General features: G+C 59.6%; 1 protein-coding gene across 1 annotated transcript; it reads right to left on the minus strand.

Annotated features, from left to right (window-relative positions):
* Positions 1 to 950: 950 nt before the first annotated feature.
* Positions 951 to 23285, minus strand: ZBED4 (zinc finger BED-type containing 4). The gene is made up of 2 exons (XM_021091352.2): positions 23131 to 23285; positions 951 to 6045 (listed from the first exon to the last, which is right to left on the minus strand). The coding sequence occupies exon 2, from the start codon at positions 5703 to 5705 to the stop codon at positions 2184 to 2186; it is 3522 nt and encodes a 1173-aa protein (XP_020947011.2). The 5' UTR covers positions 5706 to 6045; positions 23131 to 23285; the 3' UTR covers positions 951 to 2183.
* Positions 23286 to 23308: the final 23 nt, after the last annotated feature.

The raw sequence follows: 23308 nt of genomic DNA on the forward strand, positions 1-23308 counted from the left end.
GCCTCCATGGGCGCTTCTTCTCAATACAGCGGTGTCCCCACAGCTGTGGCTGCTCGCGGTGTCCTCGAAAAGCTTTTTACGAAATTACTTCCCGCGGCCTCACCAGTTCTTGGGGAGAGTTGGCCTAAAACCAGCTGCTACCTTATGGTTGGAAGGGTAGGGAAGGGAATTTTAATTTTAAATGACATCCAACGTTTTAATCACAGACAACAGGATTTGCTCATGGGGATGGGATGGGCCCTGACGCTCAAACAAAGGCTCCTGTATCATGACAGTGACCAGAGAGGTTAAGCGGACCGCCGGAGACGTCATCGAGCTGCCGGGCAGTGAACGGCTGGCGACCGGGGTCTGAAGGGGGCGTTAAGGCGGGAGGAGCTGAGAAGACACACACCTGCCACCGTATGCGCGGCGCCCTCGGCCTGTGCCGCTGTGCGCCAGTGCCAGCCCCGAGGAGCGTCCCAGTGCTGCCAACGGCGAGCCCCGGGCTTCTTCCCGCAGGCCCACCGCTCCTGGCTCCGTGGCACCTGGTTTTGGCTGAACATCCCCAACCCCGTGAGCACCCCACTGCCCCAGGAGGCCCGTGCCCTTGGCCGACTGGAACCACCCCCCCTCACCACCTGAGGCTGGGCTCCCCGACAGGCAAACAGCAGCCCGAGGCCACCACCAGTTTAACAACACAACAGGGCAGGCGTGCGGCAGGCTGGCAGGCGTGCTCTGCAAAGGGCCGCAGGTGACCTGCCCGGCTGCCGGGCCCGTGGGCTCTGTCCCAGGGACTCAGTGCTATACCCCTGCCAGACAGGCGGCTGCAAGTACGCCTGCACTGCCCCCGAGGCACCTGGGGTGAAGGAGACAATTCCAAGGCTGAGCGAGTGTGCTCTCTGTACGAGTCGGCCCCCGAGAGCAGGACGATTTTATTGCCCTCAGAAGAAAGAGGCAGTGTTCGCCAGCAGTAGAAAATTGCAAATAAAAAGTTTAATTTCAGAAACTGAGTTCACCATTTATAAATACACTAAAACATAGTCAATGCAAATCCAGATTAATGGTAGGTACAGTATTTTAACAGAAGGACGACTTCTCTAAAAGTCGTAGGCAAGTGAGAGACCTGTTTCATCCAGAACATTTAACTGGCTGGAAATAAGGAAACGAACCTTTCCTAGATGTTGAGGCAGAAACTTCGAAGACGTAGTATTGTTAGGAGAACCTGGTGACTGATACTGCGTCCCGATGTCCTGGGTTCTGACACCCGCTGATGGCTGCATCTTCCCTGTGAAACAAAAAAGAAATTCGAACCCCCTAAGGCTAGTCTTACAACCGCAACACGACAATCGCTTTCCCCGTTAATAAGCCGCCGCCGCCGCTTCTACAGAGAAGTTTACACAGAAGGTGATCAAACTGGAGGTCAGTGCACACGTTTCCAGCTGGCTTCACGGCGTGGAGCCACCAGGGAGGGCTTGGAGAGGGGTCATCGACGGGATGCTGTAAACGGGTGTGCTGAGCACCGGCCACACGGCGGGCACCGCGGGCACTGCCCGTAAACAGCTGGGATGTGTCCGGGGCATCCGAGGGAACACCTGAAATGGGCGCACGCCCCCGAGTCGCGCAGGACCGGTAGCGTGACGTGCGAGGGAAGGCTTGTCTTCAACGCCACGTCTCCGCTGCAGTGACAGTCACCTCCCAGATGGCGCTCTGGACTCGAGGCGCGTCAGAGCTGCAGCCGGGAAGGGCGCGGGCAGGATGGCTTGAACTCCGCCTCCTATTTACAGATTGGACTCGACGGCCACAAAAGCTGCTTTGTTGCAATTAAAGCAATGTTAAACGACAGTACAGTACCTGATTGGTGGTTTTTACGTAATCGAACAAAAAGCCTAGAGAAAAAAACCTGCTTCCAACTCCTCTGCCATTCCAGTCCAACACCTCACTGACCCCCACCCTACAAACGCGTCACAGTCACGGGTGGACGCCTAGTCATCGGACTTCATGATCGACACGACAGGAGGTTTCTGGCGGACGCCTCAGAAACCGCGCCGCGGTCCCGGGCTCAGGACCGGGAGTAAGGCACGCGTGGGCAGGACGGGGAGGGCTGCGGCCCGAGCGCCGGGCCCGCTGTCCTCGGGGCCCCGGGCGCGCGAGCCACCAGCCGCGGGGCAGTCGCTGCCTCTCGACCGGTGGCTGCACTGCGCGTCTCAGTACTGGAAGGAGATCAGGGGAAGGTTCACTTTGAGAAAGACGAGCTTCTCGAAATGCTCCATCATGAGCCTGGACGGGCCCAAACTGCCGCTCTCGGTGGGGGTGCCGAACAGCTTCTCGGCGGGGACGGCGCTCGGCGGGCAGGCCAGGAAGCGGACGGCCAAGGCCGCGAGGCCCGGCCAGGCCGCCCTCTTCAGGCTCCAGTAGGCGAGCGGGTCGCAGCCGTGCTCCAGCACCTCCTCCTCCAGGTACGCGAGCACCGCGTCCTCCGGGAGCCCGGGCTGCCCCCGGGGTTCGGCCTTCTGCACGGTGGCCATGAGCGACCACAGGCTCTCCTCCCCGGCCCCGGCCCCGGCCCCGGCCCGCGGCGGGGACGCCGGGTCGCCGGCGCCGTTGGCGACGGGCGCGGGCCCGGAGGAGGAGTCCAGCGTCTCGAGTTCCCTGATGAGATCCTGCTTGTACTGCTCGGCCTCCTCCTGGGAGAAGAGGGAGGCCTTGTACCGCGGGTCCAGCAGCGTGGCCAGCGCGTACCGGGGGTCGTGCAGCGGGGCCGACAGGCGGCTCACCATGGCCTCCCGCAGCGACGTGAGCATCGTGTCGACGCCCGTGGTCTCCCCGAAGAGCATCTCCACGCGCCTGTGCAGGATGTGGATCATGGGGATGACCTGGCTGAGCGTGGACACGCGGGCGCCCAGCTCCCGGCGCGCGGCGTCGAAGGGCTTCAGGGCGTGGCACACGGACTGCATGACCTCCCACTGGTCACAGCTGATGAGCTCGCGGAAGTGGCACTCAACCGACAGCTCGTTGACCGCCCTCTTCTGCTCGAGGAGCCGCTCCAGCATGTGGAGGGACGTGTCCCACTTGGACGGCACGTCCTGCAGCAGCGGGTGCGCCGGCAGCGCGTACTCCCGCTGCAGCTCAGCCAGCTTGGCCTTGGCCCGCGGCGACCGGTGCACCCGCTCGCAGATCTTGCGCGCCGTGCTCAGGAGGTTCTGGACCAGCCTCTGGCTCTTGATGGCCTCGCCGACGATGAGGCTGACCGTGTGGCTGAAGCACTGCACGCTGGAGCGCGCGCCCTCGTTCAGCGTCCTCCCTATGCTGGGGTTGTCGGTGACCGTGATGCCCACCTGCAGGCCGGCCGACGTCACCCAGGCCTCCCACCAGCACTCCAGCTGCTTCTGGACGCTGCTGCCGCTGTAGTCGCAGTCCACCTGGGACACGTCCAGCAGCGCCGAGCAGTGGCGGTCCTGGCGGTGCGGCCGGGCCGACGACTCGAAGGTGACCCAGTGAGCGGTGAGGGTCAGGTACTCCCGCGTCTGGCTGCTCATCCAGACCCCGGACGTGAAGTGGACCACGCCGCTCTCGGCTTCCTGCAGCTGAGCCATGACCACGTGTCTCACGCCGTCGTACATGGCCGGGATGGCCGTCCTGGAGAAGTAGGACGCGGGCGGCAGGGAGTACTGGGGCCTCAGGTGCCCGAGCAGCCTGCCGAAGCCGACGCTGTCCACCACCGAGTATGGCTGGAGGTCAAGGGCGATCATTTCTGCCACGAGACTTGTTATTTTTTTGGCAGCTGGGTGAGAATCGGGCAGCTTCTCAGCGGTGTCCTCGCAGGAGGCGGCGCCGGCGGGCTGCAAGCTCAGGGGCGCGGGGAGCCCCGGGGAGGCCGACGGGGCCGGCCTGGGGGCGTCGGGCTTCAGCACGCTGCCGTGGAACCTCTGCAGGTGCCGCAGGAGGCAGCTGGTGCCCAGGTTGGTGGGCTTCTTGCCCCGGCTGATGGTCCGGCCACAGTGCAAGCAATCCACCTTCGTGGGGTCTGCGGAGCAGACGGAAAAATGGTTCCACAGCTTGGAGGTCTTTTTGCTGTTGGCGGGAAACAGGCCTTGGCTGTTTTTGGCCGCCGCTGTCGGCAGGTCGGTTACCTTGGAGGCGGTTTCTGCAGAGGCCAGGGTGGCGTAGGGCGAGCCCGCCAAGCCGGCGCCCAGGAAGCCCCGCTGGCCCCCGACCACGGCGGGGTGACGCCGGCAGAGGTGGCGCATCAGGCAGCTGGTGCCCACGTCGCCACGCCTACCCCGGCTGATGACGCAGGCGCAGTGGCGGCACACGGCCTTGAGGCTGTCGGTGGGGGCCAGCGAGAAGTGGTGCCACACCTCGGACTTGAGCCTCTTCATGACCTTCTTGTTCTGCTGGAACACGGCGCCGGGCTCCACCGGGCGGGGGCGCGCGGCGTCGCCCTGCTGCTTCTCGGGGGAGGACGCCAGCGAGGCCTCGCCCCCATCGGAGGACGAGGACAGGGCGGGCGCGTCTCCCGCCGGCGCATCCCCGGGGCTCCAGCGCGCAGGCAGCTCCTCCCGCAGTCGATCGGGGGACGGGGACGCGCACGGGGACTCCGGGACCGGCTTCCCTGGAGATGCGGGCCCGGAGCTGGGCTCCCCGTCCGGGGGCGGCGGCGGCGGCGGAGGCGGCGGCGCGGGCAGCAGGGTCGGGGGCGCGGAGAAGGGGGGCGGCACGCCGGCGCCCGCGCCGTTCTCCTGCAGCACGACCGAGCGGTGCGCCCGCCACATGTGCCTGATGAGGCAGCTGGTGCCCAGGTCCTTGCCGTTCTTGCCGCGGCTGAACTCGTTCATGCAGTGGACGCACACGGCCTTGGAGCTGTCCAGCGGCGACAGGTAGAAGTGCTTCCAGACAGCCGATCTCCGCCTGGACCCCGACGAGCTCCTCGGAAGCGGGAGGTTCTTCTCGGCCCCGTTCTCGGGGGACTCGTCATAAAGCGGTGGGGGGCCCCCCGGGGCCTCCTCCCTGCCGCCCCTGTCCGGGACCGACACGTCCGGGGGGACCTCCTCGGGAGAGAGCCGAGGCGCAGCTTCCTCGGCGCCCTGACCGGGGGACCTCGGGAGCTTGGCCGCCGTCGGGGGGGCGAGCGGGGCGGGCGCGAGGCCGGCGGCGCCCGGGTCCGCAGCGTCTGCGGGGGCGGAGAGGGAGGCCAGGCCCGGCGCGCCGGCGCCGGGGCCCAGGAGCATGGCCGGGTGCGCCCGGCGGACGTGCCGCATCAGGCAGCTGGTGCTCAGGTCCTTCTCGTTCTTGCCCCGACTGAACTCCTTCATGCAGTACGTGCAGATGGCCTTGGTGCTGTCCCGGGGAGAGATGAAAAAATGCTTCCAGGCTGGGGACTTCTTCCGCGAGCTCCCGTGCGGGCCGGAGAGCAGGCTCTGCGTCACGGCCTCCATGGCCACGCTGTACAGGGCGCTGCTGTACTGCGAGAAGAGCGCCCCGTAGTCGTCCTCGGCCTCGGCCGAGAAGGGCTTGCCCGGCGGCCGGCAGCCGCAGCCCGCCTCCCGCACGGCCTGCTCATCCCCGGCGGCGGCGCGCTTCCTGTCCTCCTGCTCCCGCCTGGAGGCGGCTCTTTCCAAACTGCGCCTGGGGATTTGACCCTCATCTTCCTCTTCTATTTTAAAACCTACTTTGTCAGAAACAAAACCCCCATCCCCTTTGGGGCTGGTCTGCCGGCCGTTCTCCATGACCGAGCATAACTGTTCTGGCTGCTCCAACACCCCACGTCTCAGGTTGGTAGGAAACGGACCAAAATGCTCATTTGTGCCCCACTGTACATCGTCTTCAGTTCTGCTAAATGACCTGATCCTTCGGGCCGCTTCTGCACATGGCTGATCCCAAGCCTCTGAGCCGTGCAGCAGAGATGGGGGCTCAGGTGCGCCCGGGCCGAGGCTGCAGGCCGCTGCCTCCAGGCACTCGACGGCTCACCGCCTCCCGGGGCAGACACGCGTGCGCGCAGGGGGCACCTGCCCGTCTCCGACTCAGGGCCGCCGTCATCTTCACGGCACGACGACCCTTTGGCGTCATCTGTAAAAGAAGAAACCACGTCAGGCACGGAACGGAAGGCCACATTTCAGATGCACGCGGTCATGGATGCACGCGCCTGGACGCGCACAGGAAGACAGTCCATGATGCGAAATTAAAGCGAAACACCTTGTTTCTTGACTTTTTCACAATCCAGTTTCACAGTAAAAACACCCCACAAATGCACAATAAGCAAAAAAAAAAAAAAGATGCAAATTTAAATTCAAAGGGCCTATCCGTGCGGGACTGAGGGCCTGGGAAAGGCCCCGCAGTGAAAGGCAGAGAGCGGCCGCTCTGCTCAGGAAGCTCCTCCCTTGTCCTTGGCGGAGGAGCCTGTGCCGCTGTGCTCGGCAAAGCTGCCCACAGGAGCCCAGCAGCAGCAGCAGGCGCCCGGCCCGGTCTCTTAGCACCCCCGCCCCTGCAGACACAGCCTCTCAGCCTCCTTGGGCCCAACCTGCCCATTGGGGGCTGGCACAGCCCAGGCCGCTGGCTGCCCAGAAATGAGCAGTGCCAGCCAGAGGGACCTGTTCCTGAGTGCGGGGTGGAACACGGCCGCCCAGCTCCACCCGCCGACAGGCACCGAGGTGAGGGCCCCACAAGGTCCAGCCTGAGCCACTCCACACAGCTGCCCCCGGGGAAGCAGGAATGCCCTCCTGCCAGGGCCCCTTTGGCCGTGAGGGCAGCCCCAGCGCCTCTCAGAGGCTGGGACCCAGCAGGCAGGGGCGGGGAGGGGGGGGGCTCTGCAGGCGATGCAGCCTGCGGAATCCGTGGGTGTCAGCACCCCTGCCCTGTGCCCCTGGGTCCCCCCCACCCCCGACCTTACTTTATAAGGTGGTATGGGGCACACACACGAAGAGCAGGGAGGGCAGAGCTGTGCCCCGCCTGCCAGGTGAGGCTGTCCGCGGGCAGCGCCTAACACACCGGCCCAGTGAGCCACCACCAAGTTCTGGGGCCAAAGCCATGAGGTCGCCCAGCAGTGATGCCAAACCAGAGCATTTTCTTCTTCTTTTTCTTCTTCTGGTCACTCCCACGGCCTGCGGTTCCCAGGCCAGGGACCGAACGGGCACCACGGCAGTGGCCCAGGCTGCAGCAGCAACAATGCTGGATCCTTCACCCTTATGGCCCAAGAGAACTCCCAACACCAGGGCCTTGCTGAGAGTTACAGGAATCAGGGTTAATAATAACGCTGGGACAACAGGCGTACACTGAGCCTGCCCGGGGCAAAGGCAGAGGGAAACCGCTCACTTGCATCAGAACAGATGGGGCAGTTTCCGAAAGAAAGCACTGCAAGTGATCAATTCCACCGGGTTTAGCCAAATGCTCTCAACATTTAAAATGAGCATATAAACAAAACCTCACGAAACACAAGGAAATAGGCCACCGAGAGTAAGAGAGAGGGTAAAACAGCAGATTGGCGTCAGCGAAGCCTCCCCTCGCTGGAATTAGCACATACAGCGCAAGAGAGTCACACTTAAAAGCAATTCCAACCCGTATCGTTACACATATGTAGTTATTTTTAAAATGAAACACAGGAAACAAAGAAAAGTGAGCAAAAAATGAGAGACTACAAAAATGAGCAGCACCACAAGTCATATAACCTGGAAACAAAAAGGTAAAACTGTCCTCAGTCATATTAAATACATCTGGGAAGGTAAAATAATCCTTAAGAAATCTATAAAAGGCTACTAAAAATTAGTGAATTTAGACAGTTACAAGAAACAAGAGTTGATTTACAAAAAAAATTGCATTTCTACAGGCAAACAATAATTACAAAGGAAAATTCCCCATTTTACAGCAGACAAAAATATAAAACGTTAAGAGATAATTCTTTTAAAATGTACACCTTGGCGTTCCTGCTGTGACACAGAGGAGACGAATCCAACTAGCATCCATGAGGATGAGGGTTTGATCCCTGGCCTCTCTCAGCAGGTCAGGGATTCAGCGTTGCCCTGAGCTGCGGTGTCGGTCGCAGATGCGGCTCGGGTCCGGAGTTGCTGTGGCTGTGCTGGAGGCTGGTAGCTGTAGGTCCGATTCGACCCCTAGCCTGGGAACCTCCACATGCCGTGGGTGTGGCCCTGAAAAGCAAAAGCAAAAAAAAAAAAAAAAAGATCACCTGTGCACTGAAAACTCTGAAACACTGCTGAGAGAAACGAAAGCCCGTAAAGAGTTCACGAACTAGAAAATCCAACACAGGCATGATGTCAGCATCCCCTGAATTGATCTATACACGCACTGCAGTTCCAAGCAAAATCCCAAAATGCTTTCTGGCCGTGGCTGATGAGCAGAATATACAATTGACACGGAACTCCAAACAACCAGGACTTTTTTTTTGGGGGGGGGGCCGCACCAGAGGCACATGGAGGTTCCCAGGCTAGGGGTCCAATCGGAGCTGCAGCTGCCGGCCTCCACCACAGCCACAGCCACACCAGATCCAAGCCACAACTGCGACCTACACCACAGCTCGTGGCCCCTCAGGATCCCTAACCGGCTGAGCGAGGCCAGGGGTTGAACCCGCGACCTCATGGATGTGAGTCGGGTTCATTTCCTCTGAGCCGCAACAGGCTCTCCCAAGAACCAGGAGTTTTTAAAACATTATTTTGAAGAACAAAGTGGGAACAAGCTGTGCGTGCAGCCATGGTGGAGTAACAAGGACGGGCAGAGCCCTCACATGAGACAAGCGGCAAAGCAGGCGCTACACAGGCACACCTCCTTTTGCTGAACCTGGCAGATGCTATGCTTTTGTACGCTGAAGGCTTGGGGCGGTCCTATGCTGGCAGATGATGGTCAGCATCTTTCAGCAATGAAGCCCTTTTTTAATGGCCATCCGTGCAGCAAAGGGAAGTTCCCAGGCCAGGGATCAAATCCCAGCCACATCTGCAACTTACACCATGGCTGCGGCCATGCGGGATCCCTGACCCACTGTGCCTGGCTGGGGATTGAACCTGCACCTCAGCAGTGACCTGAACCACTGCGCTTGGACTCTGAACCCACTCACCTACGGCACATGGAACTTCCCAGGCTAGGGGTCGAACTGGAGCGGCAGCCACAGCGATGCAGGATCTGAGCCACATCTGAGGCTTACACCACAGCTCATGGCAACGCCAGATCCTTAACCCACTAATCGAGGCCAGGGATCGAACCCGCATCCTCACGGATACTAGTCAGGTTCTTAAGCCGCTGAGCCACAATGGGAACTCCCAGCACGGTGGGGTTTTTTTGTTTGTTTTTTGTCTTTTTGCTATTTCTTGGGCCGCTCCCGTGGCATATGGAGGTTCCCAGGCTAGGGGTTGAATCGGAGCTGTAGCCACCGGTCTACGCCACAGCCACAGCCACGCAGGATCCGAGCCACATCTGCAGCCTACACCACAGCTCAGGGCAACGCCGGATCGTTAACTCACTGAGCAAGGCCAGGGACCAAACCCGCAACCTCATGGTTCCTAGTCGGATTCGTTAACCACTGCGCCACGACGGGAACTCCAGCACGGTGTTTTTAATGAAGGTGTGTTTGCTGTTTTTCTCAGACACGATGCTCTTGTACGCTTGACAGACGACCTGGAGACCATAGGCCGAGACAACCAAGTCCTCAGGCGGGTGGGGGCTCAGTGGGGCTCGGGAGCCCCCAGCAAAGCTCCAGCGCCAGACCCAAGAGGCCCCCTGCGACCAACCTACCTACAGCCTCAAACAGCCTCCCCATTACTCATGAGCCGTTACAGCATCCTGCACCCAAGAAAGTAAAATTCAAAATGTCTTATATCAAACAAAAATTCCTGGACACACAACAAAGCGGGAAACACTCCCCCGGCCAGGAGAAAACAGACCCGGCTACGACACAGACGACAGAAGGAGGAGCTACGGCCCTTAAAACAGGCAGTACGAGTACGTGCACGGTCGGAGGAAGTAAGGGAGACGGCACGCGTCATGAGCAGACGGCAGAAAGAGGAGCCCAGCGACCCCTCTGGAAAGGGGAACCCGAGGCTTTGATGGGAGACTCATGTTGCACGGGGTTAAGGGCGCGTAAATACCACAAAAGAAGAAATCGATAGTCTCGAAGATCTAGCAACGGAAGTAAAGCAGGACGAAGCAAAAAAACCAAACAGACCCAAAGTTTACGACTTCTGCGCATCAAATGATATCATCAAGAGTGAAAGGACAACCGATGAATGAGAAAGATACGCGCAACTCATACATCTGATAAGGGGTTAAAACCCAGAACAGATGACGTGAGCAACGCACCAACCAAACCCAAACCCAAAGTGGGTAAGGGGCCCGAGCAGGCGCTTCTCCAGAGAAGCTCTGGAGACGGCCCGCAGGCACCCAAGGTGCTCCCCCGTCATCGCACACGTGCACAGCAAACTCCAAGGAGCTCTCACTTCCTGGGCACCAGGCTGCTGTTGTTTAAAGAGAAAAAAAAGGCTGACAAGGACGTGGAGGCGTTGAAACCCTGTGCGTTGCTGCTGAAGAGAATTAAAAAAAAAAAATGGGGGGAGTTCCCATCGTGGCGCAGTGGTTAACGAATCCGACTAGGAACCATGAGATCCCTGCCCTTGCTCAGTGGGTTACCGATCTGGCGTTGCCGTGAGCTGTGGTGTAGGTTGCAGACGAGGCTCGGATCCCGCGTTGCTGTGGCTCTGGCGTAGGCCGGTGGCTACAGCTCCGATTCAACCCCTAGACTGGGAACCTCCATATGCCGTGGGAGCGGCCCAAGAAATAGCAACAACAACAACAACAAAAAAGACAAAAGACAAAAAAAAAAAAAAAAAAAAAAAAAAAAATGGGGCAGCTGCTACGGAGAGCGTGTCGGTTCCTCAGAGAGTTAAGCCAAGAATCCGGGTCGGACCCGGTAACTCCACTGCTTGGTGTACCCGGAGGACGGACACCGCCGAGTCCACAGCTCCCCGTGAGCAGCAGCCACGGGTGGAAACAACCCGAGCGTCCGTCCGTCGAGAGGTGAGTGGACGACAGGCCGTGGTCACACGGAATACGCTTCAGCCCCAAGAGCAAGGACAATGGGGCACCTGCTCGAACGTGGCTGGACCCCGAAGACGAGACGCTCCAGGAAACGGGCCCTAAGGCAGAGCCAACAGGAAAAACACGGCGCGCTGCCCCTTCGGATGGGGTCCCGGAGAAGCCAAATCCAGAGACACACAACAGCTGGGGGGTCACCAAGGGTGGGGGAGGTGGGGAAGGGCGGGCACCGCTTAAGAGGGACGGGGTTTCTGCTCGGGACGAAGAAGACGTTCCGGAAACAGCCAGCGGCACCACCTTCGAGAATCTCCTCAACGGTTCTAGATGGAGATTCAGGTTTACACCTAAACCCTGGAGGGCACGGACACGCCAAATACGCAGACCCCCAGGAACGAGAAGCATATTCCTGCTCCTTAACCAATCTCTTTGAAAGACGAGCGACTACGGGAGCTCTCTTCGTGGCACAGTGAGCTAAGGACCTGCCGTCGCCACTGTCCCTGGGGCACTGCTGTGGCACAGGTGTGATCCTTGGCCCGGGGCACTTTCCCATGCCACGGCAGAGCCCCCCCAAAAAGACCGTTGACTATATAAAGCAAAAACCGTAATGTGCTGAGACGTTTACAGTCCATGCAACAAAATGTGGAAATAAAACGCAGGACAAAAATGGCTCAACACGGGAGAAAAGACCATTTCCAAGTTCGAAGGACAGGGCGTCAGTTGCCCGGAGAGCGCCTGTGACGACGACACGAGTGGACATCGCGGGACCCGAAGAAAGGCCCGCAGAGACGAAGATGGGCAGAGCCGAGAGGACAAACGCGGACACGAACGAGCATCTCCTTTTCACAGCCCACCCGGAAACGCCAGCAAAGGACGCAGAAGGAAAACACCCGCCCGGGGGAGCCCGCCCTGCCGCTTCGGCCCTTCCCACCGGGCGGCGGCGGGCGCTCAGCAGGGCCTGGACGTGCATCGACTCGAGGGACAGCGCGGAAGGTCCCACACGCTGCTTGGCCGCGGCGTCCTGCCGGGGGCCTGTTCAGCTCGTGCGTTTTCTTGGTGCCGAGCTCTGGAAAGAAGTCCTCCAGCGGGCGTGGGACTCCAGCCTGTGGCTCTGCACTCCCTTCAAAGAGTAAAGGAGAAACGAGAGAGCCTTTCCTCATTTACAGGCTGTACTTAGGAGGTGCCGTCGTGGCGCCGTGGTTAACGAATCCGACGAGGAACCCTGAGGTTGCGGGTTCGATCCCTGCCCTTGCTCAGTGGGTTAAGGATCCGGCGTTGCCGCGAGCTGTGGTGTAGGTCGCAGACGCGGCTCGGATCTGGCGTGGCTGTGGCTGTGGCTGTGGTGTAGGCTGCAGCTCCGATTGGACCCCTAGCCTGGGACCCTCCATATGCCATAGGAGCAGCCCTAGAAGAGGCAAAAAGACCACAAATAAAAATAAAAATAAATAAAATACAGTTTAAAGAAGATCTAAAACGTGTGTGCTCCGACCCGGCTCCCCCCATCCACCCCGGAAACCCGGAGGGCGAAGCAGGAGAACAAGGAAGACTGAGGGCTCTGAAATGCCCACGGTGAAGGCACAGAGTGAAAGGGCGGGGGCCAAGGGGGTTTATTTCAAGGGGTGGGACTCACTGAAAGTTTACTGATTTAAAGTGCGACCTCCAGTGCGCCTTAAAACAGGCGCGCGAATGACGGCTCTTCTAGAGCAGGGGCTGGCGACCGGGCAAAAGGGCCAGAGGTTCAATATTTTGCAATCTGACCTCTGCTGTGTCTGCTCATCTCAGTCACTGCAGCCAAAAAGCAGCCACGGATGCAGGGTGAGTACAGGAGCATAACTGTGTTTCCGTCAAACCACATTTACAAACAATGAAATTTGAATGTCATATACTTTTCATGTGTTACGGGATATTCTGTGAATTACTTTCAACCATTTAAAAATACAAAAACTGGAGTTCCCGTCGTGGCTCAGTGGTTAATGAATCCGACTGGCATCCATGAGGACGCAGGTTCGGTCCCTGGCCTCGCTCCGTGGGTTAAGGATCCGGCCTTGCCGTGAGCTGTGGTGTAGGTCGCAGACACGGCTCGGATCCTGCGTGGCTGTGGCTCTGGCGCAGGCCGGCAGTACAGCTCCGATTCGACCCCTAGCCTGGGAACCTCACATGCGGCGGGTGCAGCCCTAAAAAGACAAAAGACAAATAAATAAATAAAAATATAAAACCCATTCTAACAGCTGAGAGGCTCTCTCCCTAACACTTAACACTTGTCTCCTAGGAAAATCACTGGACTTGGAGGAAACGAAATGCCATTCAGGCAAAAACGCTGTTGCTTACAAGGGAAGGAAAATGAAACTGTCATTCATTTGACAGCGATTTTTTGTGCTGAGGCAAGAGAGTAACATTTAAGATGCTCAGAGAAGAAACATGTGAGCTAAGCTCTTCCCACCCAGTCAACGGGACTTCCGAGAGTGGGGCGCAAACTGTTACCACCAGGCAAGAGCTCAGGCATGCCCACTGGGGCGCGATGGCATCAGCCGCGTCCGGAGAGTCGGGGAGGAGGGTCTGACTCCCGGCCTGGCGCCTGGCGCTGCGGCCTAGGCCGCGATGGCTGCTCAGCTCTGATCCCCGGCCAGGGAAACGCATGAGCCGCGGGGAGGCCCGAAACGAAAAACAAAACAGGGACGCGTTCAGAAAACAGGTTTTCAGGAGTCCTTCCTGAGAAATCGCCCAGCAACAGACCTCACCTAGAAGTCTGGAGCGAGAAGCACCAACCTAGGACGCCGGCGAGCGCGACGCGCCAGCTCGCAGAACCCGCTGCCTGCCGGGTCCGGGAGGCACGAGCAGCTGACGGCGGATGCCCCACAAAGCGGAGCCCGAGCAGCCACAAAGAAGGGGAAGGTGACCAGCCCTTGTCATGGGCGAAGCATCCCGACTGCCACGGGCAACGGCCCGGGGACAGTGGCACAGCCACTGTTATCGGGGATGGGGACGAGCTCGGCCGGACGAAGGCGCAGGGGTCGGGCTAAGGCGCTCCCTCTCTCGGCGCCCATGTGCTTGGGAGCCAGGATCCTGGGGCGGGAAGGGACGACCAGGGCTAAGAAAGAGCAGGCATCCTCTGGGTGTGAAGAGAACACGCGCCCTGGCGCTGGTCCCCGCCAGGACCTCAAAGTCGCGGTCGACTTAGCGGGCACGAGCTTCCCTGACGTCCAGACCACGGGTCCGAACACCACGGCCCAGGCAAAGACCAGGGCTGGGCAGGAGGGTCCGGGCGCCAGGCCGCAAGGGCCCCCGCTGCCCAGAGCGGGGGCAACGTGCACGTAGATGCGGGTCATGGTCACCCAGGAGCCACAACAAAACCCGCGACGGTCGCCTCTGCAGGAGGACAGGAACCGGACGCGTCACTCTGAAGACGGCAGAGGGAGCACGGAGCGCCTATCTTCAGTTGCCTACATGACAGACAGCACGAGATGACCCAAGAGTAGCTGAGGCCAGGGAGCTCCCGTCGTGGCGCGGTGGACGAGTCTGACTCGCACCCACGAGGACGTGGGTTTGACCCCTGCCCTCTCGGGGGATCTGGTGTTGCCGTGAGCTGTGTGTAGGTCACAGACACGGCTTGGATCCTGCGTGGCTGTGGCGTCGGCCGGCAGCTGTAGCTCCGATTAGACCCCCAGCCTGGGAACCTCCACGTGCCGCAGGTGTGGCCCTAAAAAGAAAAAAGAAAAGAAGAAGAGTAGCTGAGGCCAGGACTGAAGTCCAGCTCGTAAAAAGGACACTGTGGCTGAGCCCAAACATCCCTGTGTGGTAACTTCGTAACAAGGAGGCATGTCGGTGTGGGCATCACGGGCTGCGGGGAGGCGGGGCCAAGGGCGAGTCCCCGCCCACTCCAGTGCCTGCCACCCCGGAGGAGCTGGCGGGAGAGCAGACCTGAACCCGATCCATCCACCGACCAGGGAGACGGGGGGAGCCGACCCCGCAGCAGAGGCAAAGCCCAGACCTGGGAGACAGGAGTGCGGCCTCCCGCTCCCTCCACGCTTGGCTCCCGTTTGCCATCGCCTGCCAGACGCGGGGGCCACCGGCGGGCGTGGCACCGGGAGGGACAGCGCTCCTGTGTCTCTGCCGCCTGCGCCTCCTTTAAATGCTCGGTTTCCCATCCATCGAGGAAGAGCCGATGCGCAGGCCGGGCCGACCCCACGCTGCGCCCCGCTTCCCCCCCGCACTGGAAACCCGACGGCGCGGCTCCTACTTGAGCAAAGCGGCCGGCGTTTGCTCGAGTGGCCTTTCACTGCCGAAGAAAATCCCTCTCCACGAAGCCAGCACTGACTTTTAAAAAAGCAACACACCACGTCAGCCCGAGTTTTCCAACCACAAGAGGAAGACGGGCCTCAGGGTCTCAGACACCGGCAGGCGGTGGCGTGAAGAGACGGGGTCCCGGCGGCCCGCCTGCCGCTGGAGGCGGCGCCCTGGCCCCGAAAGGCCGCGCTGCCTCTTTGCAGGGCACCCGGGAGGCAGCGGGGACCCGTTACTCCGCGGTTCTGCCTCTGTGCTCCAGCAGCTAAAAATCGGTCTAAAAACAAAACCCACGCGCACCTAAGATGCGGGGCTCAACGACAGGAAGCCGAACAGAACCTCCCGGAACAAGTCCCCTCAGCTTCCCTGCTGCGACGCTGTCCCGGGGACCCTGCGCCCCATCTCGCCCGGCCCCACCCATCTCTGGGTGGCGGGGGCCACGCTGAGGCACCGCGGGAGTTAAGGCAATAAGCGGCCTGGGGGTTAGGGATCCAGTGCTGTCATCGCTGCAGCTCAGGTCAACCCCTGGCCTGGAAGCGTCTCATAAATAAAATAAAATCCGAAAAGGAAAACACTGTTTCACTCAAACAGTGAGCACAGCTGCACTACATCATGAATGGAGACAGAAGAGAGAGGATGAGGAGAGAAGAGCCGCCCAAACCCAACCTTCCGCAACTTCAAGCTTCAAAGACAAAAACAAAAACAGCCAAAAGCAGAGGCAGCGAATCTGAGGACGCTTTCCACCGGCTGGAAAAAATAACATGTACGGAATAGCCTCAATTTTTTTTTTTTTTTTTTTTTTTTTGTCTTTTCTAAGGCCACACCTGCGGCACGTGGAGGTTCCCAGGCTAGGGGTTTAATCGGAGCTGCAGCTGCCCGCCGACACCACAGCCACGGCCACGCCAGATCCTTAACCCACTGAGCGAGGCCAGGGATCAAACCCGCAAACTCATGGTTCCTAGCTGGAGTCTTTAGCCACTGAGCCACGGTGGAAGCTCCCCGAATATTCTCAATCTTACACGTGTTCTGACCTGGAGAATATATTGTTATTTTTTATTTCAAGAATTAAAGAAACCACTTCCCAGGAGCTCCCTTGTGGTGCAGTCGGTTAAGTATCCAGCACTGTCAATGCCGTGGCTTGGGTTTGATCCCTGGCCCAGGAACTTCCGCAAGCCACAGGAGCGGCCAAAAGAAAAAAAAAGAGAGAGAGAGAAAAGCAAGACACCACTTCCCAAGCTACTGTAACACAGAGGTAAGTGTAAAGGCAGCGTTTCCCGTTTCCCGTCCTCGCCCTTCAGGGGCCACTCAGACTCAGTGACTCATTAACAGTGAGCAACTTTCGGAGTTCCGGTTGTGGCGAAGGGGAAACGAATCTGACTAGGATCCATGAAGATGCGGGTTCAATCCCTGGCCTCGCTCAGTGGGTCAGGAGCCCGCGTTGCCATGAGCTGTGGTGTAGGTCGCAGATGCAGCTCAGATACCACGTTGCCGTGGCTCTGGCGTAGGCTGGCAGCTGTGGCTCTGATTCGAACCCTGGCCTGGGAACCTCCATATGCCGCGGGTACGGCCCTAAAAAGCAGGAAAAACAAACAAAAAACCAGTGAGCACCTTTTCCTGAATGCCCTCATCTACTTTGATACCTATTCACGTGTTTGCCCATTTTTCGCATTCGGGGTGAAGCCTATCAAAAGACACCGCTTCAAGCTACCAAGTCTCACTGGGTCAGACCGGCAGAGACCCACAAGGGTGGCAGCGCCTCCCCGTCAGGCTGAGAGTGATGCTGTGAGCAAGCTGGGAATTTGGCGACACCTGCCAAACGACAACTGCCCAAGGAGCTGGCGAGCCCACTGCCCGGAAAAGACCCTGAAGATGGACTTCCTTCATCAAATGCAAAACATCTGCCCGGGTGACGGCGGGGTCAGCCGCAGGGCAAAACCACTCCAACACTCACCAGTGAGGGCTGACGCGCCCACAGACTGTCCCGAAAGCAAGACACAAGTGTCACGGCACCTGTTACGTTTCATCAAAGACGAGAGGGAACACAAGGGAGTTACCAACACGTGCGCTCATGTTGATGGGATAAATGTGGCAGAAATAAAAATCGTTGCCTATAGGAGTTCCCTTCGAGGCTCAGCAGTTAATGAACCCGACTAGGATCCATGAGAATGCAGGTTCGATCCCTGGCCTCGCTCTGTGGGTTAGGGATCCGACGTTGCCGTGAGCTATGGTGTAGGTTGCAGAGGTGGCCCGGATCCAGCACTGCTGTAGCTGTGGTGTAGGCCGGCAGCTGCAGACCTGATTCAGCCTCTAGCCTGGGAACCTCCATATGCCGTGGGCGCAGCCCTAAAAAGAAAAGAAAGAAAGAATGAAAACTTTCAGGATGAGAAAAAGACACGGGATTTCGTGCCGTGGTGCAGTGGGTTAACATTCCAACAACGATGACTTGAGTCACTGTGGAGGCGCAGGTTCAATCCCACCTGGTGCAGTGGGTTAAAGGATCTGGCGTTGCTGTGGCGTAGGCTGCAGCTGCAGCTTGATTTAATCCCTGGCCTGGGAACGTTCATATGCTGCAGGCACAGCCCCCCCCCAAAAAAAAAAGATCAGAAAGCTGAGTATGAGCTCTCCCTGTTTTAACACATATCCTAGCTCTGCCCAGCAGGTGCGTGCTCCACGCTGCAGCAACACACAAACACACCTAGTGCCTAGACCTTGGTTTCTAAACACCTTCAGACACTGAGGGCACCAAAGCCCTGCAGAAACAGCGGAGGGAAGGTCTGGAAGGGGGGCGGGGAGTGCAGCCAGGACAATGGGAGATGCTGCCCGCGGCCCCCAACGGGTCACCTCCCTATCGGAACCTGCAGAGGATTTGAACAGAGTACAACATAACGACCAAATTAAAATCCACTAGTCTGCACTGATATGCAAAGGCGAAAGGGAAAAAAAAAAATCTGCCACAACGGAGGTGAAGGTTATGGCCACCACTTTGCCAGAAAAAGAGGGATTGGAGCTCCCGTCGTGGCTCAGTGGTTAACGAGTCCGACTAGGAGCCATGAGGTTGCGGGTTCGATCCCTGGCCTTGCTCAGTGGGTTAAGGATCCGGCGTTGCCGTGAGCTGTGGTGTAGGTCGCAGACACGGCTCGGATCCCGCGTTGCTGTGGCTCTGGCGTAGGCCAGTGGCTACAGCTCCGACTGGACTCCTAGCCTGGGAACCTCCATATGCCGCAAGAGCGGCCCAAGAAATGGCAAAAAGACAAAAAAAAAAAAAAAAAAGAAAGAAAAAAGAAAAGAAAAAAAAGAGGGATAAGGGGAGACGGCGCCTTGGTCCTGTTTCCCGTTTCCCAGAATGCAGGGGATGAGGCGACGCGACCGGAATCCAGAAAGAGCAGCAGTCCCGGCAGGCGGCTGTGCAGGCGCGAGGCGACAGGAAGCCCAGCACCGCCTGCGCGGAGGCCGCTCCCAGGAGGGACCCGGGAGGGCGGCATCGAGGATGCGGGGGAGCCCTGGAGGCCGAGGGCCCCTCCGCGCCCCGCCGTCACAGGGTCCAGCGTCAATGACAAAGCAGAAAACCAGCAGAGACACCCAGAACGGGGGACCTTCACGACAGCTGGCCCAGTCTCTTCAAAGAGTCAATGACCTGGAGTTCCCTCCTGGCTCAGCGGGGTCAGGATCCGCTGCTGTCACTGCTTTGGCTCCGGCTCCTGCTGGGGTGCGGGTTCGAACCCTGGCCTGGGACCTTCTGCATGGCGAGGCGGTGGCCCAAAAAAGTCGATGGCGTGGAAATAAACGGGGGTGGCAGGGGGCCTACAGTCCCCATGCTCGTGCGATGACCCAGACGAGAGGCTGGTTCGGAAACGAGTGCCAACAAACACCCTGGGCAACGGGACAGCAGGGCCATGGGGCCTCAGGAGGGACTGCGTGCCCTGTGCCGCCTCGGCCGCCCGGCCGCTCAGGCAGAGATCCCCGCTCTGCCTCTTCTCTGAGGAGCAGCACCGGAGAGGAGGTCCCAGGACAGGCGCCGTCCCCCCAGGATGCGCCGCCGGGGCGCGAGGGGCAGGCGACGCTGCGCCAGGTGGGGGCTCCCCCACCACGGAGGCCGTCCTGCTGTCGGGTCAGGGCCCAGGGGCTCCGGGAGCGGCCAGGCACGGAGGCAGTCTGAGCCCTGGCCTGGCTTGCCCCCGGCCCGGCCTCCGGAGAAGGCGTGCCCCGAGTCTGAGGGTGACGGGAACGCGTTCGGAGGGCGTGAGGCCACGACTAGCCGATTCGGGGGGACAGGGGCACCCGCCGTGCCAGCAGGAGTGGCTGCAGCCACATGAAGAGCGCTGTCCACGAAACGCCTGGGGCAGGTGCAGAGCGGTCCACAGCCGAGCCCCAGAAGGGGGCCGCTGAGGCCACCCGGACCCGCCACCCCGCCACATCCTGGCCCAGAGCAGCCCAGTCCTGCCAAGGGCCCTGCCCCGGCCTGCCTGTGTTCCCTGGAGCATCACCGGGCCTTTTCCTCGGGTTTAAGTGTCCCCACCATCATTACGGAAGTTCCTGAATGGCAGAAACTTCTCTCTTCTTCTTTTCTGGCCTCGCCCGCGGCATGTGGAAGTTCCTGGGCCAGGGACCGAACCCATGCCACAGCTGTAACCAGGGCCTCAGCAGTGACACCAGGTCCTTAACCTGCTGAGCCGCCAGGGAACTCCCGGGAACCTCTTTTAAAAGCCACTGTTGTTCTCAGCAGGCAGAAGCGTGCCAGGTTCAGAGTAGAGAGGGGAAGAAACCACAGGCGGAGCCAGGCACGCCTGTCCTCAGCAACAGGGGGCACCAGAAGAAAAAGACTCCACTTCGTGCCTAACAATGCCTTCCGGGATTCCAGCTGCCGAAAGTTCCTATCAGATAATTAGCCAGGAAGTGGTCGGGAACGATGAGCACCTGGCAATGAGCAGCAGGGCAGGGCAGAGGGCAGAAGAGACGGGAATTCGAAAGGGCTGAGCATGGGGAAGGTGGCTGCTCTGAAATCCGCTGAGATCCGGGCTCGAGGGCGGCCCGGCCCGAGAGGCTGCGGGCCGGCCAGGGCCACAGGCACCCCGACTTTCTCATGCAGCTGAATACGTAAGACACAGAAACGCCCACATGCACAACTACGGCCCCGCAGCTTCTATCAAGTCCGCATCAGATGCTAATTACGAGATGGACACTCGAGGCTGTCAGCACGTCTGTGCAGAGATGCTCAGAAGGAAACAGAACGCGGCTGTGAGGGAGCCAGAGGCCCCGCACCCAGAGCCGAGTTCAGGTAACGCGGGCGCTGAAGCCGGGCCCAGAGCAGCGCAGACCCGACGCCAAGAGGAGAAAGCATGGACCACTGTCACTGCTCTTCTGGCTCCAAACTCCACGCCAGGCAGGGGTCTGAAATACAGGTACACACGTTTCCTGCACCACATAAACGCGGCATCGGCGCCTTTGGGCAGACACAGATCCAATCGGCAACCCTAATAATTCCCAGCGTGTTGGGGACATTCTTTGCACCGCCTGAGTCATGGACAGACCTCCTTGTGTGTGCGGTGGCATTTTTTAAAAAAGAGCAGTTTTCAAGCCCAAAAAACATCAGGAATGAACCAGAACAGGGTTGGGGGAGGGGGGCTGTCCAGGAAGACCCTTCTTCCAATCCAGTAGGTTAACGCCTTGGAAGATTCACAGAGTTGCTCTTGAGCAGTGCTGGGCTTTTTCCCGAGAAAATGTAAATCATGACAACCAGATACAATCTGTGTAAGGACCACAGGAAGTGCGCGTGCCTGCGCGGACATCCCACTCGAAACCCTCAGCACGCTCAACTGTTTCCTCTCACGGAGTGACTGTGTACAGAAATTCATAACTGAAAGCTGGCTTAGAGCACTTTTTAAAAACTCCAACTAGGAGTTCCCACCACGGCTCAGTGATAATGAACCCGCCTACTATCTATGAAGATGTGGGTTTGATCCCTGGCTCACTCGGTGGGTTAAGGCTCTGGAGTTGCCGTGAGCTGTGGTGTAGGTCGCAGACAGCAGGTGCGGCTCGGGTCCCCCCGTTGCTGTGGCTTGTGGTGTAGGCCAGCGGCTATAGCTCCGATTTGACCCCTAGCCCGAGAACCTCCATATGCTGGGGGCGCAGCCCTAAAAAGCCTAAATAAATAAATCGATTAATTAACTAAAACTCCACCTAAATTCTTTTTCATCTCCTACTTTTATCACCATGATATACAGAAAACATCAAAAATACTTTTACACGGGAGTTCCTCATGTGGCTCAGGGGTAGCGAACCCAACTAGCATTCCGTAAGGATGTGGGATCAATCCCTGGCCTCAATCAGTGGGTTAAGAATCCGGCCCTGCCATGAGCTGTGGTGTCGATCGCAGACACAGCTCAGATCCCAGCTGCTGTGGCTGTGGCGTAGGCCGGCAAAGGCAGCTCCGATTCCACCCCTAGGCAGGGACCTTCTATAATGCTGCAGGTTTGCCCTAAAAAGCAAAAACAAAACAAACAAACACTATATAAAAAGTCACAAGAATGCACCTGCATTGGCTCACTGGCCTCATGAAAAGTCTGAAGTGCAATTCTTAAAACTATAGACTTGATCGGATCAGAGTTAACTTCAAAACAAGTAACTTCCCTTTTTCACAAACATGAAAATGCCAATAGCAGGTTCTTCTGATGGCTCGGCTTGGCAGGGACTTGTTTCCAGAGAGGTACACACACCCACTGAAAGAAACCCCAAATACAGAGTCGAGGGGCTGGCACTTGTCTTCAGCAATGCGGGCCGCGTGGGTCACCGAAAAAGGAAAAACAAGACACACAAATGACTCAACATTTACTTGGCTCTAGCAAAACAAGCCCAATTGGAAAACTATTTGAAATTATGCTTGATAATTTGATTCACGTTTTTACTAACTCAGTGTGAGTGGTCATACCCAGACACACACACACAATGACTGAAAAGCATCAGAGGCCCGCAGCAGTAAGACTCGGCTCATCTGCTTCCTAAGACATATGTAAATAAGGCCCTCGGTTGCCTCTTCCTGAAAGTGCACTGAAAACGAAATTCGGTATCTAGAGAAAAACCCTACAAACATAATGAGTACGGTCATTCGCTGCGGTGGCAGAGGACAAAGTACTTGAGGAAAGACACGCGACCAACACCTGTCAGCGGCTGCGAAGGGCTGCCGGCCGCCGGCCCGCGACCCCCGCGCCAGGACCGGTCTTCCCGCACGGCTCCGGCCCCTCGGGCCCGCCCCGCGCGCACAGGCACCCGCGTGGTCAGCTCGACAACTTCACGCCGGCCCGGCACCTCTGCCACGGGGCTCCTCTGCAGCCTCCGCGGCCCGCGCGCCGCGCCAGCCCCGCCAGCCCCGCCGGCCCCGCGGCGGGGCCCGGGCCGGGGGTCCGCACCAACTTTCCACCACTTCGGCCGTTTCCTCGACCAGATCCCGCGGTCCGGAAAATGCGCCCGGGTGTGACCGTCCCGCCCGGCCCGCCGCGCGCCAGCTGTCAGCCGAGGCCGGGGGCGCGGGGGGCGCGGAGTCAGGGCGGCCCCGCACGCAGGCACCTCGGCCGAGTCGGGCGGCCAGGGCGGGGTCCCGGCGACGCGAGGCCGCGCCCCCGGCCCCCCAACCCCCGGCCCGGCGCCGGCGATACCGGGGCGACCCCCGCTCCCGCCCGGACCCCAACCCCGCTCCCCGACCCCCGCGACCCCGGCCCCAGCCCCGATCCCCCAACTCCGACCCCCTAGCTCCGCCACCCACGGCCCCCGGCCCCGACGGCGCTCCGGGACCGCCTGGCCCTGGGCGCGAGCTCGCGGCTGAGGCAGAGCCGGTGCCGGTCGCTCACTCACCGCGGGCTCCGGGCGTGGGGCGACTCGCGCCCGGCTGCGGACGACGGCCGCGCAGGCGGACGCGCTCTCATTCATTAGCCGAGGCTTTGTCTGCCCCCGCGCCCCTCCCGCCGCCGCCGCCTCTGCCGCCTCTGCCGCCGCCGCCGCCGCCGCCCGCCCGCGACGCCGCCGGACGCTG

Source organism: Sus scrofa, chromosome 5 (assembly GCF_054392235.1).
Source record: "Sus scrofa isolate SSC_HxYL_T2T_F1_AM1 chromosome 5, Sscrofa_HxYL_maternal_Yorkshire_Landrace_v2.0, whole genome shotgun sequence".
Classification (NCBI taxonomy): domain Eukaryota; kingdom Metazoa; phylum Chordata; class Mammalia; order Artiodactyla; family Suidae; genus Sus; species Sus scrofa.

Bases quoted from the DNA above. Each gene is read 5' to 3' on its own strand.
- ZBED4 (XM_021091352.2), bottom strand. From the start codon at position 5,705: ATGGAGAACGGCCGGCAGACCAGCCCCAAAGGGGATGGGGGTTTTGTT.